Here is a 14150-nt window from a genome sequence, read left to right on the forward strand (position 1 = left end):
AAAAAAAAAAAAAAAAAAAAAAAAAAAAAAAAAAAAAAATCAGTGTGGCGTGATGATTTAGGCCTGAAATCCCAGCTACTCCGGAGGCTGGGGCAGGAGAATCGCTTGAACACCGGAGGTGGAGGTTGCAGTGAGCCGAGATCGCACCGCTGCACTCCAGCCTGGGTGACAGAGTAAGACTGTTTCAAAAATAAATAAATAAATAAATAAATAAATAAATAAATAAATAAATAAATAGTCAAAGTGTTAATAAGTGGACTTTAATTGCAGTGTCTGTTAATACTAATAACAGCATAAAAATAAAAATATAATTGACAGCCTCTTTAGTGTCATGTTTATGGTTTTATTTCAGCGAATATAAATTTTTGAGATTTGGATTTTCATGTCCAAATGGTCCTGGCCTCTAAATGTCTCCTAAGCATATTTTTCTCTTCTTTTCTTTTCTTTTTTTTTTTTTTTGAGACAGAGTCTTGCTCTGTTGCCCAGGCTGGAGGGCAGTGGTGCGATCTCAGCTCACTGCAACCTCGCCTTCCCAGGTTCAAATGATTCTCCTGCCTCAGCCTCTGGAGTAGCTGGGACCACAGGTGTGCACCACCAAGCCAGGCTATTTTTGTATTTTTAGTTGTGATGGGGTTTTATCATGTTGGCCAGGCTGGTCTTGAACTCCTGACGTCAGGTGATCCACATGCCTCGGTCTCCCAAAGTGTTGGGATTACAGGGATTAGCCATCTCATATGTCCGCCTAAACCTACGTCCTCCATGAGGGTATAAGATCCTCACCGGCAAATACCAGCATAGTTTGTTTCTTTTTAAAAGATACTTCAGTCAAGGAAAGGCAGAAGGCCAGGCACGGTGGCTCATGCCTGTAATCCCAGCACTGTGGGAGGCCGGAGGCAGGAGGACTGTTTGAGCCCAGGAGTTCAAGACCAGTCTGGGTTACATAGCAAACTCTGCGTCAAATAAAAATAAATAAATAAATAGGCTGGGTACGGTGGCTCATGCCTGTTATCCCAACACTTTGGGAGGCCAAGGTGGGCAGATCACCCGAGGTCAGGAATTTGAGACAAGCCTGGCCAACATGATAAAACCCCATCACTACTCAAAATACAAAAATTAGCCAGTAGTGGTGGTGCACACCTGTAGTCCCAGCTACTTGGGAGGCTGAGGCAGGAGAATTGCTTGAATCTGGAGGCAGAGGTTGCAGTGAGCCCGAGATCATGCCACTGTACTCCAGCCTGAGTGACAGGGCAAGACACTGTCCTAAAAATAATAATAATACAAATATATAAAATTAATAATTAAAAAAATAAAGAAGGAAGAGCAGAGGGGAGCAGGCCTGGTGTCTGAATGTTAAGGTAAGCCGTCTGTGGAAGTGCGTCCTTTTTTTTTTTTTTTTTGAGATGGAGTCTCGCTCTGTCGCCCGGGCTGGAGTGCAGTGGCCGGATCTCAGCTCACTGCAAGCTCCGCCTCCCGGGTTTACGCCATTCTCCTGCCTCAGCCTCCCAAGTAGCTGGGACTACAGGCGCCCGCCGCCTCGCCCGGCTAGTTTTTTGTATTTTTTAGTAGAGACGGGGTTTCACCGTGTTAGCCAGGATGGTCTCGATCTCCTGACCTCGTGATCCGCCCGTCTCGGCCTCCCAAAGTGCTGGGATTACAGGCTTGAGCCACCGCGCCCGGCCTGGAAGTGCGTCCTTAACCTTTTCCTGACTAGATCATTTAAGGTGCAGCAATGCTCCTACTCAAATTGCTTTTTTTGGTTTTGGGATGGAATCTTGCTCTGTTACCCAGGCTGGAGTGCAATGGTGCGATCTTGGCTCACTGCAACCTCCACCTCTTGGGTTCAAGCAATTCTTCTGCCTCAGCCTCCTGAGTAGCTGGGATTACAGGCACGCGCCACTACACCCGGCTAATTTTTTTTGAAATTATTTTTAGTAGAGACGGGATTTCACCATGTTGGTCAGGCTGGGCTGGAGCTCCAGATCTCGTGATCCACCCACCTTGGCCTCCCAAAGTGCTGGGATTAGGGCGTGAGCCACCGCGCCCGGCAACTCAATGACTTTTAAGCACTTCTCTCTGGGGAGAGAGATTTTAGAGAATGGGAGTAAAGAGAAAGGCGGTGAGATAATAAAGGGAAAAAGTAAAAGCCCAAGGCGGAGAAACAAATTTGCTTCTTAAAGGGCTGTTCTGTGTCCCTAAGGGCGCTGAAGGTCAGTTTATGTGCACTGCTTTTAAGGTCTGGGTTGTTTTCTTGCATTGTAGCTACTACCGACCTGGCCTGCAGGTTACTGACCAGAGGGAGGGAGAGGGTGTGATTGCTTGGAAAGAGTTTAAACAGTGATAAGAATTGAATTTTATTTGTTATGCATTGCACAATCCAATAAGAGCAATGATGGCAATGAAAGCGAGTTAATCTACAATCCTATCACCTGATTGTTTCTATTTTCCCTTTTATTCCCTCATGCATTAAACATTATGCAAAGCACTCCGCTACTCTTGGTTACAGGGCAGCTTGTATACATTCTGAACAAAATTTTGCATTTTGCTTTTCTTTTCCTTTTTGTATTTCTGAGGCTGCAAAATACATCTTCACAAGAGCGGCTTTAATGGTTACCTAACATTCCATCCTGCACATACATTTTAAGGAACTGCTGCAGTGCAACTATCCAACATTTGAGCGTCAACGCCAACAGATTTGACCTTGCACTGCAGGGACTGGAGGTCGGTAAAGGTCAGGCGGAGGCTGCCAGGCTGCCAGAGTGGAGGAAGGCGCCGAGGCAGAGGCCAGTGCGCCCACCGCGCGGCTCCTCGGGGCACCTGCTGCCTTGGCGCCTTTTCCCTTCGCCTTCGCCTCGCCCGCAGCGCCCCACACGGAGGGCCCCGCCCGGTGCGCGCGCATCCCCGCCCCCAGGCGATCTGTCAGAGCACCTCGCCGAGCGTACGTGCCTCAGGAAGTGACGCACAGACCCCCGGGGGCCGGGGGCGGGGCCAGGCTATAAACCGCCGGTTCGGGGCCGCCATCCCCTCAGAGCGTCGTGATATCGGGTGGCGGCTAGGGCGGCGCGGGACGGAGGACGCGCTAGTGTGAGTGACTGCGGGCTTCTAGAACTACGCCGACCCTCGTGTCCTCCCTTCATCCTGCGGGGCTTGCTGGACCGGCCGCTCCGGTGCTGTCCAGCGGCCACAGGGGTCCGCGCGGGGAGCGGGAAGGCGGCCGCGGCCCCGGCCCCGGGCGGGGCGGCCGAGATGGAGCGGGGGAAGGGGCTGTTGTGGCGGCACCTCGAGCGGCTGCACGGGGTCGGGCGGCTGTGCGGAGAGGCGTCCCTTCTCCTCTCGTCCCTTCTCCTCTCGTCCCTTCGCCTCTCGTCCCTTCCCTTCTCGCTGCCTTCTTGCCCGCCGCCTCGGTCACAGAGCGACGAATGGCTTCTCTTATTGCTCCGAGGACGAGAGCAGGTGTACCCCACTGTCGCTGTCAGCCTCGCAGACTTCGGGTCCTCGCCCTTGCAGGCTGCAGGCCCTCGTGCGCGGGCTCCGGGCTGCGGGTCCGGGAGCGCGGGCGCAGTCACGGTGCAGCTGCGCGGCGTGCGGCGTCGGGGGAACACGTGGCTGGGCTGCTCCAGGAAGTCGCCCCAGGGAACGGCTGGGATCCGTGGGTGACCTTGGGCTTGTAAACCTTCGCTTCCCCGGGCTCCGGGCCGGCCCCGCTCTCACTGCGGAAAGGGACAGAGCTCGCCCCGATTCGGTTACCTAGCGTGTTACAGGCATTAATTAGATACGGGCTTCTGTAAACTGACCCTTCGGCGCTGGTACAACCTGATCTTGCCATGCTCTGCCTGTTCGCCTTGTGTGTGGCTTCTATTTTCTCAAGGCAGAATCCGACTGAACGCCGCAGGTGTTGACATTAAGAATATTGCTAGCAGTTCTCACGACAAGACGGGAGCCATAGGAGTGACTTGTTTGTGAAAGATACTTGGAGATGAGCGGTGTGGTTGGAGGGCTGTACTGTATTGATGGGCGCCCGAGAGGCCGTTGTGTCACATTCTGCTGGACAGTTCTTTGAGGTTGGGAGGGTGGGTAAGAAAATACATTCTGATTGGGCTTTTTTCGGTTAACACTTTCCCTCTGCTCACTGCTTGTAGAGACCTTGGGTACATCACTTTTCCGGGGGACTGGACTCTGCAGCTTTTTCCATTTTCTTCCCCGTTGATAAGAGAATTAAAGTAGGAAATTGTATTTGGCCACCCCATACCTGTATGCTGAGCTTACTGTGAAAATGACGGTTAAGCTCTCTAGAGTACTTGTGGACCCTACTGGTCGGTCCCCCCACCCCCCGCCCTCAATTGTGGGTTACGATATGCTTCTCAAGAAAATCCAGAGTTAAGATAATTTTTGTCATCGATATTGCAAGGTCATATAGAGTATGGCATCCTTCAATTTCCTTTGGATGTTCTTATCAAGTAATGGTGGCTGTAAACCTAGCCTGTGTTGAAGGTTGTTGGATACACAGCAGTTTGGCTAACTCTGCCCTAAGGCGAGGCGGTTACTTGCCTCTGATAATGTATTTACATGTCATGGAGCAAGGTTCCCAGCCAAACCTGAATTGGATCACAATCCAATTTATGTTAAAACTGATCCTTGGTTGGGTACCGTGGCTCACGCCTGTAATCCCAGCACTTGGGGAGGCTGAGGCAGGCGGATCACCTAAGGTCAGGAGTTCGAGACCAGTCTGACTAACATGGTGAAACCCTGCCTCTACTAAAAATACAAAAATTAGCCGGGCATGGTGGCTCACACCTGTAATCCCAGCACTTTGGGAGGCCAAGGCAGGCAGATCGCTTGAGGTGAGGAGTTCGAGACCAGCCTGGCCAACATGGGGAAACCCCATCTCTACTAAAAATACAAAAATTAGCTGGGTGTAGTGGTGCACACCTGTAATCCCAGCCACTCAGGAGGCTGAGGCTCGAGAATCACTTTAACCTGGAAGGCAGAGGTTGTAGTGAGCTGAGATCGCTACACTGCACTCCAGCCTGGGCCACAGAGCGAGATGCCATCTCAAAAACAACAACAAAAAAAACTCCCTACTAAACCAGAAGAGTGGGACGGGAAAAGATTACTGGTCCAATGTTTTCATTATATTTTTCATATCATTTGGAATCTCATGCATCAAGCATGCCCCCCAGTACTGTTAAATACAACATTTTTACTCATTATCGGGTCGTTCAATACCAGTTATTACAGGATAGGGAAGTCAGTCAGAGAAAGCTTCATAGAGATGGCCGTTGAGCTGAGCCTGGAAGAAATGAGGAGGACCTCAAGGAACAGAGAAGAATGTTAGTGGGTAAAAAGATGGGTTGGATTCTGTCAGATTTTGGAGAAAATAGAGGGTAGTGAAGTGGTTAGGCAGTGAATGTGTTTCATGGTTCAAAACCTGGGGCTACGTTTTGCCTACCTGAACTTCATTATTAATGTGAAAAATTGAGTTGTTGTTTTCAGTCACCATTGAGAACACCAAAGATACACAAGCAGCTTAGATTATTTATTTATTTATTTTTGACGGAGTTTCATGCTTGTTGCCCAGGCTAGAATGCAATGGCGTGATCTCTCTGCAATGGTTGCTCTCCGCAACCTCCACCTCCCCTGGGTTCAAGCCATTCTCCCACCTCAGCCTCCCCAGTAGCTGGGATTACAGGCATTCACCACCACACCCAGCTAATTTTGTATTTTTTTAGTAGAGATGGAGTTTCTCCATGTTGGTCAGGCTAGTCTCAAACTCCCGACCTCAGGTGATCTGCTCGCCTCGGCCTCCCAAAGTGTTGCTGGGATTACAGGTGTGAGTCACCGTGCCCGGCCATCGCTTTGTGTTCTTAAAATTAATCTAAAACTAGAAAACTTGAGGAATGATGGTTCAGATGAGTGTTAAACCCTGCAAGATGTTTTTTCCTGGAAAAGGATGATTAAAATTGGTTCAGGTTCAGGGTGGGGCCTTCCAGGTCTGCTCTAGTGATTGGGTCCTTACTGCTCTGGTGGTGGCAGTGATAAGCTTTTTGTAACAGAAGGGGCAAAAGATTGTGCTTCTGGCCAGGCGCAGTGGCTCACGCCTTCAATTTCCTTGGGATGTTCTTATCAAGTAACTAATCTTAGTACTTTGAGAAGCCAGGTGGGTGGATCACCTTAGGTCCAGACCAGCCTGGCCAACATGGTGAAATCCCGTCTCTATTAAAAATACAAAAATTAGCTGGGCATGGTGGCGGGCGCCTGTAATCCCAGCTACTCAGAGTCTGAGGCGGGAAAATCACTTGAACCCAGGAGTCGGAGGTTGCAGTGAGCCGAGATCGTACTGTTGCACTCCTGCGTAGGCAACAAGACTGAAACTCTGTCTCAAAAAAAAAAGATTATGCTTCTAAGAATATGACCCATTGCATATGGACGCTGGTCTTTAAAGCTTGGATTTAAAAAGAATTTTTTAGTAATGGGTTTTAGAATTTTTTTTCTTTTTCTTTTTTTTTTTTTTTTGAGATGGAGTCTCACTGTTGCCCAGGCTGGAGTGCAGTGGCGCCATCTTGGTTTACCACAACCTCTGCCTCCCGGGTTCAAGCGATTCTCCTGCCTCAGCCTCCCCAGTAGCTGGGATTACAGGTACCCACCAGCACGGCCATCTAATTTTTGTGCTTTTAGTAGAGATGAGGGTTTTACCACCTTGGCCAGGCTGGTCTCAAACTCCTGATTTCGTGATCCACCTGCCTCAGCCTCCCAAAGTGTTGGGATTACAGGTGTGAGCCACCGCGCCTGGCCAGAAAGCTTTTTCTTAATGCCAGTTATAATACCCTTTGCTTTACAGTTTGCATATGCCTCACAGCTGGCTTTGTGCCGTGTGCGTGTTTAATATGCTCTCAGTGTTCTCATATATAGGAAAAGCTTTAAAATGGTGTCCAGTAAATGTCCATTTTGCGAATCTCAGCATCACATCACTTTCACGTATCTAGAGGCCCTCAAACCGAAAATTCAGATTTCAGTTAAGGCCTTTAACTTGACATAGGACTCTGATTACAGACATGTATTTTGCTTTGACAGAAGTTAAGGTTAATGTCTTAAATTTCCAGAGATGAGAATACAATTTCTATAACCCAGTAACCCATTTTTCACTTAGATTATCAGTTTTCAGCCTTGAACAGGCCACCTAGTTTCTCTGATAAGTGGCCTCTTCATATGTAAAACAGCATAATCTGTGTTTTGTGTTATTTTTTGTGTCAAAGATCGAATCACTTGTAGTCAGAATCAGGATTTCTTCCCCTTTCCATTGAAGATGGTTTGTGGTGTTCGTAGCATAACTGGTCTTGTTTGCTTTAGTCTTAATTTTTTCAAGTGATAGTCTGTTGTCTTTTGGTGTGTGTCACTTTTTTTTTTTTGAGATGGAATTTTGCTCTTATTGCCCAGGCTGGAGTGCAATGGTGTGATCTTGGCTCACCGTAACCTCCACTCCCTGGGTTCAAGTGATTCTCCTGCCTCAGCCTCCCATGTAGCTGGGATTACAGGTGCACACCACCATGCCCAGCTGATTTTTGTATTTTTAGTAGAGATGGGGTTTCACCATGTTGGTCAGGCTGGTCTCGAACTCCTGACCTCAGGTGATCCACCGGCCTCAGCCTCTCAAAGTGCTGGCATTACAGGTGTGAGCCACCACACCCGGCAGTATGTGTCACTTCTTTGTCTACTCAGAGCATAGTGGTTCATGCCTGTAATCGCAGCACTTTGGGATGCCAAGGTGGGAGGATTGTTTGAGATCAGGAGTTCAAGACCAGCCTGGGCAAGATAGAGTGACCTTGTCTCTACTACAAAAAAAAAAAAAAAAGAAATACATATATAACAAATATTAAAAAGGATCACACTTAATTTAGTTGTCATGTAAATTGTGGTTAAATGCCTTTTCTAGAAAAGTGATAATGTATTTTAAAAATTTGATATAACATTTAGCCTGGTAATAGAAAGTTCACTGATGTGATACAGTAGTATCTTTCTCAATAATTCTCTATTCTGATACCTAGGTTCTTCTGTGTGGCAGTTCGGGATGATGGATCAAGCTAGATCAGCATTCTCTAACTTGGTAAGATATTTTCAGTTGTACTTCTGTGTCTGCAAGAATGTGAAATATACAAGCATGACTTGAAGCATGAAATAATAACCCAAATCTATTATCAGGTATTCATTTACATTTGAATTGGTCTTGAGGCATAACTCATCCCACAGAGTTCAGCCTTCAGTAGGGTTAATAATAGAAGGTCTTGGAAGAATTCTCAGCGTGGTTCTGGGTGTGGTAGAGGGGCAGCCGAGTAGATAAGATGAACTAAAGAAAGCACTGATCAAAATGTCTTCTTAGTGAGATAGGTAAAAAGCAAAGTTGGCCGGGCCTTGCGGCTCACGCCTGTAATCACAGCACTTTGGGAGGCTGAAGTAGGTCGATCACCTGTGGTCAGGAGTTCAAGACCAGCCTGACCAACACGGTGAAACTCCATCTCTACTGAAAATACAAAAAAAAAAAAAAAAAAAGAAAAGAAAAATTAGCGGAGTGTCATGGCACATGCCTGTAGTCCCAGCTAATCGGGAGGCTGAGGCAGGATAATTGCTTGAAGCTGGGAGGCGGAGGTTGCAATGAGCTGAGATCACGCCACTGCACTCCGGCCTGGGTAACAGGGAGACTCCATCTCAAAAAAAAAAAAGCAAAGGCTGAATGAGGCCAAGTGTAGTGTGGCTCACTCCTGTAATCCCAGCACTTTGGGAGGTGAGGCAGGAGGATCACTTGAGGAGTTTGAGACTTGCCTGGGCAACATAGCAATCCCATCTCTATAAAAAAAATGAAATTTTAAGAAACATTGAGTAGACAATATGAGCGAAAGCTGAAAGAACATACAGAAAAGACAGCCATCCAGGACATGACACACTATCTAGACCTCGATTCTCTCCTTTATTTATTTATTTATTTTTATTTTATTTTTTGGGATGGAGTCTCAGCATGGGCTCTGTTGCCCGGGTTGGAGTGCTCACCACAACCTCCGCCTCCTGAGTTCAAGTAATTCTCCTGCCTTAGCCTCCTGAGTGGCTGAGATTACAGGCGTGCACCACCATGCCCAGCTGGTGTTTTTTTTTTTTTTTAATTTTTTAATTTTTTAATTTTTTAATTTTAGTAGAGATGGGATTTCACTATGTTGGTCAGGCTGGTCTCAAACTCCTGACCTCAAATGATCTGTCTGCCTTGGCCCCTCAGAGTGTTGGGATTACAGGCATGAGCCACCGTGTCTGGCCTATTCTCTTTTCTGTCTTCTATCTTATGCTTAGTCAGAATTTCTGCTTATTTATAACCTTGTTTTATTCTTGTTCCCTGGCTCCCGCCAGCGTCATGGTCTGGGTTACTGCATAGTATCTTAAAGTGATTTGTGCCCCTAGTCCCAGCTGCTTAGGAGACTGAGATGGCAGAATCAGCAGCGCCCAGGATTTTGAGGCTGCAGTGAGCTATGATGACACCACTGCACTCCATCCTGAGAGAGAGAGGGAGACCTTGTCTCAAAAAAAAAGCAAAAAACCATTTACAGAAAAGGAAAGACTGACTGAGAAGACCAGTGTGAACTAGCCCTTGACTGGGCCCAGGGAAGAATGTTGGTTTGAAAGGAAAACACTGAGGAATACATAGCAAGTCATAGTAATGGCCCAATGACAAGCGTCTACCTAAGCAAGCTTTTCCTAAACATTCCTGTGCCTGTTCTTCATCGTGCCTTTTTCCCCAAAACAGTTTGGCGGAGAACCATTGTCATATACCCGGTTCAGCCTGGCTCGGCAAGTAGATGGCGATAACAGTCACGTGGAGATGAAACTTGGTGTAGATGAAGAAGAAAATGCTGACAATAACACAAAGGCCAATGGCACAAAACCAAAAAGGTGTAATGGAAATATCTGCTATGGGACTATTGCCGTGATCATCTTTTTCTTGATTGGTAAGAATGACCGTTCCCAACTTCAGTATTGTCCATGACCAACTCTGGGAAGTCTATTATTTCAGCTTAGCATATGGTTATTTTGTGCCTTTGTTTTGTTTTGTGACAGAGTCTTACTCTGTTGCCTAGGTTAGAGTGCAGTGGCACCATCTTGGCTCACTGCAACCTCTGCCTACCAGGTTTAAGCGATTCCTTGCCTCAGCCTCCTGAGTAGCTGGGACTATAGGCGCTCACCACCACACCTGGCTAATTTTTTTTTTTTTTTTGAGATGGAGTCTCACTCTGTCGCCCAGGCTGGAGTGCAGTGGTGTGATCTTGGCTCACAGCAACCTCTGCCTCCTGGGTTCAAGCGATTTTTCTGCCTCAGCCTCCCGAGGAGCTGAGACTACAGGTGTGCGCCACAATACCTGGCTAATTTTTGTATTTTTAGTAGAGACGGGGTTTCACCATGTTGGGCAGGCTGGTCTCTAACTCCTGACCTTGTGATCCGCCCACCTTGGCCTCCGAAGGTGCTAGGATTACAGACACGAGCCACTTCACTCGTCCACTTTGTGCCTTTTTAAGTGCCGCTAGGAAGACAATCATGAGTAGATTCTATACCTGTCATTGAATTTAGTCTGGTTGGAAAGAGAGACCCATGAATTCTTTCAAAGCGACGAGCAGTGTTTTCTTTTTGTTTATGAATTTTTTTGTTTGCTCCCACTCCACCAGGAAACAAATGTTACACTAAAACATATACACAGGATACTGGTGGTGTGGAAGCTCAGTCTGATGTTTCAAGGAGGTCTTTTGGAAAAAGTACCTATGTTTTGAATAGGTAGCTATTTGAAATAAAGCTAGTATACAGTTTATTAAATGGCTTAAAGTATACAAAACTGAGATGCGTTATATACTTTAAAACTACTTAGAATTTGAAAACCAGTATTGTCAAGGCTTACCTGAAAAGTGTCAACAGGGATAGATGACAAGTGAAAATCTGCGCTCAGCTCTGGAACTTTGTCTCTTTAGGGTTTATGATTGGCTACTTGGGCTACTGTAAAGGGGTAGAACCAAAAACTGAGTGTGAGCGACTGGCAGGAACCGAGTCTCCAGTGAGGGAGGAGCCGGAAGAGGGCTTTCCTGCAGCACCTCGCTTATACTGGGACGACCTGAAGAGAAAGTTGTCAGAGAAACTGGACACCACGGACTTCACCAGCACCATCAAGTGAGCGTGAGCTACTTTGCAAGTATCTAGACAAGTAATTCAGGAATTATGATAGGCCGCAGGGAAACGCTAATGGTGACACTGTGGGAATGGCTTTTCAGAGAAGACAAGACTTGCTGTGTTTAGCTAAAGAGGGTGAGGGGCCTGTAAAGAATTGAAACTATACGGGTAGGAAAAAAGGTAGAACTTCTAGGGAGTCTCCTTTTTCTTAAAAAATTCATAGGCCCTTGATGTTTTCCCGATCTTTGTAGCTCATTGCTTGCTGTCATTCTTTGGCTCTGATTTTTCTTCTTAACCTCTTTTTTGTTTTTTTGTTTTGTTTTGTTTTTTGAGGAGTCTTGCTCTGTTGCCCAGGCTGGAGTGCAGTGGCACGATCTCAGCTCACCGCAAGCTCTGCCTCCTGCCTCAGCCTCCTGAGTAGCTGGGACTACAGGCGACTACCACCACGCCTGGCTAATTTTTTGTGTTTTTAGTTGACACAGGGTTTCACTGTGTTAGCCGGGGTGGTCTCGATCTCCTGACCTCGTGATCCGCCCGCCTTGGCCTTCCAAAGTGGTGGGATTACAGGCGTGAGGCACCGCGTCTGGCTCTTCTTAACCTCTTATAATGTTGTACTAAGCTCTGCTTTGTTGACCAGGACATCAGTAGCTTTTCTCTTTTATAGGAAGCAATACATGCCAGAAGTAGCCTTTTTTTTTTTTTTTTTTTTTTTTTTTTGAGGCAGAGTCTCGCTCTGTCACCCTGACTGGAGTGCAGTGGCCGGATCTCAGCTCACTGCAAGCTCCGCCTCCCGGGTTTAGGCCATTCTCCTGCCTCAGCCTCCAGAGTAGCTGGGACTACAGGCGCCCGCCACCTCGCCCGGCTAGTTTTTTTTTTTGTATTTTTAGTAGAGACGGGGTTTCACCGTGTTAGCCAGGATGGTCTCGATCTCCTGACCTCGTGATCCACCCGTCTCGGCCTCCCAGAAGTAGCCTTTTTCATCTTCTAGATCATGGGTAATTTAACTGCCTGACTTAAGTCTCTAGTGCTTCTTAGTTTCTGCTGATACTCACCCATTAACCCATAGGCCAATAAGTATCCAGCAACAGTGCCTCCCTCTGGTGGAGGCTGGAATACAGTAGTACGATCTCATCTCACTGCAGCTTCAACCTCCCAGGCTCAAACGGTCCCCACACCATACATAGCCTCCTGAGTAGCTGGGACTATAAGCACGCAGCACCACACCCAGCTAATTTTGTTTTAAGAGACAGAGTCTCACCATGTCTTCCAGGCTGGTCTGTCCTTAGATTTTTATTTGTATTTATTTAGTTATTTTGAGATGGAGTCTTACTGCGTTGTCCAGATTGGAGTGTGGTGCCGCGATCTCAGCTCGCTGCAACCTCTATCTCCCAGGTTCAAGTGATTCTCCTACCTCAGTCTCCTGAGTAGCTGAGATCACGGGCTTGTGCTGCCACACTCTGCTAATTTTTTTTTTTTTTGGTAGAAATGGGATTTCACCATGTTGGCCAGGCTGGTCTTGAACTTCTGACCTCAGGTGACCCTCCTGCACCGCACCTGGCCAGATTTTTATTTTATATTTATTTATTTTATTTTTAGTGGGCTTTCTGGCAAAAGCTAGAAAGCATGCTAGACAGATTCTAAGAGCTGTAACACTTGTCCGTATAGAGTTTTACTATCTTTGTACATCCATGCCTCTGTGCAAATAATACATTTTTCTTTTCCTTTTTTCAAGCTTCCCATAGTTACCGTGGTACTATAATTCTTTAGTCTTAAGTTATGGCATTTTCTACTTCATCTAGTTGATGCTTTTGTGCTTATTTACTGTACACCAGACATTATGGATGAAGTGAGAGTATAGTCCACCCCACAAACATGTGAGAACTAATATGCTGAGTAAATAGAAAGAACGATGGGAGATCAGGCCAAGGAGCAGCTTTGCTTCAGGGTATTCAGAAATGCTTCACAAGTAGGTGAAAATTGAAACTATGCACCCTGTTTAGCACAGTAGTACTATCTTAGATTTTATAATTGACTTTATAGTAGATCTCCTGGAAGCTACTCATTTCCCCTCAGCAGATACATTGTGTTATGATGAGGCTCTTGAAGGGGTCCTTTATAGTGGGTAAAGAAGCTGTGAAGTTATAAAATTTGGGGCACAGTTTTTTTTTCTTAGTTTGTGTTATTCTGGTCAATGTAAAAGTTTTGGGTCACAGTTCGTTTATCTAAACTATGAGGGATAATATTTTGCTTTCAAAACAATTTGTTTAATCCTTGAGTTAAATGTTTATTTTAAATTAAACTTAAGTTCATTTAAAAGACATTTTCTCCTCCAGGCTGCTGAATGAAAATTCATATGTCCCTCGTGAGGCTGGATCTCAAAAAGATGAAAATCTTGCATTGTATATTGAAAATCAATTTCGTGGATTTAAACTCAGCAAAGTCTGGCGTGATCAACATTTTGTGAAGATTCAGGTCAAAGACAGGTATGTTGAAAGATGGTAAACTTGTTTTTATACAAGTAGCTATTTCCAGGTGTACTAAATATAGCAAAGACTTTTTGTTATTGTTGTTGCTTTTTTTTGAAACGGAGTCTTGCTCTGTCGCCCAGGCTGGAGTGCAGTGGCACAATCTCTGCTCACTGCAGCCTCTGCCTTCTGGGTTCAAGTGATTCTCCTGCCTCAGCCTCCAAAGCAGCTAGGATTACAGGTGTACGCCTCCATGCCCAGCTAATTTTTGTATTTTTAGTAGAGGTGGGGGTTTCACCATATTGGCCAGGCTGGTCTCGAACTTTTGACCTCAGGTGATCTGCCCACCTCGGCCTCCCAAAAGTGCTGGGATTACAGGCGTGAGCCACCACATGTGGCCCAAAGGCTTTTAAAATAAAAATTATTAAGATTTAGCGGTAAATCTCCTGCAGCCAAATAACGCAAGACATACTAAATGTAAGCTATTGTGTTTTTTGGAAG

General features: G+C 46.3%; 1 protein-coding gene and 1 non-coding gene across 2 annotated transcripts in view; one reads left to right on the forward strand and one right to left on the reverse strand.

Moving 5' to 3' along the window:
- The first annotated feature begins 2958 nt into the window (after window positions 1–2958).
- TFRC (transferrin receptor) overlaps window positions 2959–14150 on the forward strand; it is a 32828-nt gene continuing 21636 nt past the window's right edge. Inside the window, exons 1-5 of the mRNA XM_023214832.3 lie at window positions 2959–3081; window positions 8040–8098; window positions 9779–9980; window positions 10989–11184; window positions 13518–13667. Coding sequence (XP_023070600.1) covers window positions 8063–8098; window positions 9779–9980; window positions 10989–11184; window positions 13518–13667 — 584 coding nt within the window. The 5' untranslated portion in view covers window positions 2959–3081; window positions 8040–8062. The remainder of the gene's footprint in view (window positions 3082–8039; window positions 8099–9778; window positions 9981–10988; window positions 11185–13517; window positions 13668–14150) is intronic.
- LOC111544388 lies at window positions 12780–12839 on the reverse strand. The gene has a single exon (XR_002732142.1). It is a non-coding gene; the product is annotated as a U7 small nuclear RNA (small nuclear RNA).

Source organism: Piliocolobus tephrosceles, chromosome 2, assembly GCF_002776525.5.
Source record: "Piliocolobus tephrosceles isolate RC106 chromosome 2, ASM277652v3, whole genome shotgun sequence".
NCBI lineage: Eukaryota > Metazoa > Chordata > Mammalia > Primates > Cercopithecidae > Piliocolobus > Piliocolobus tephrosceles.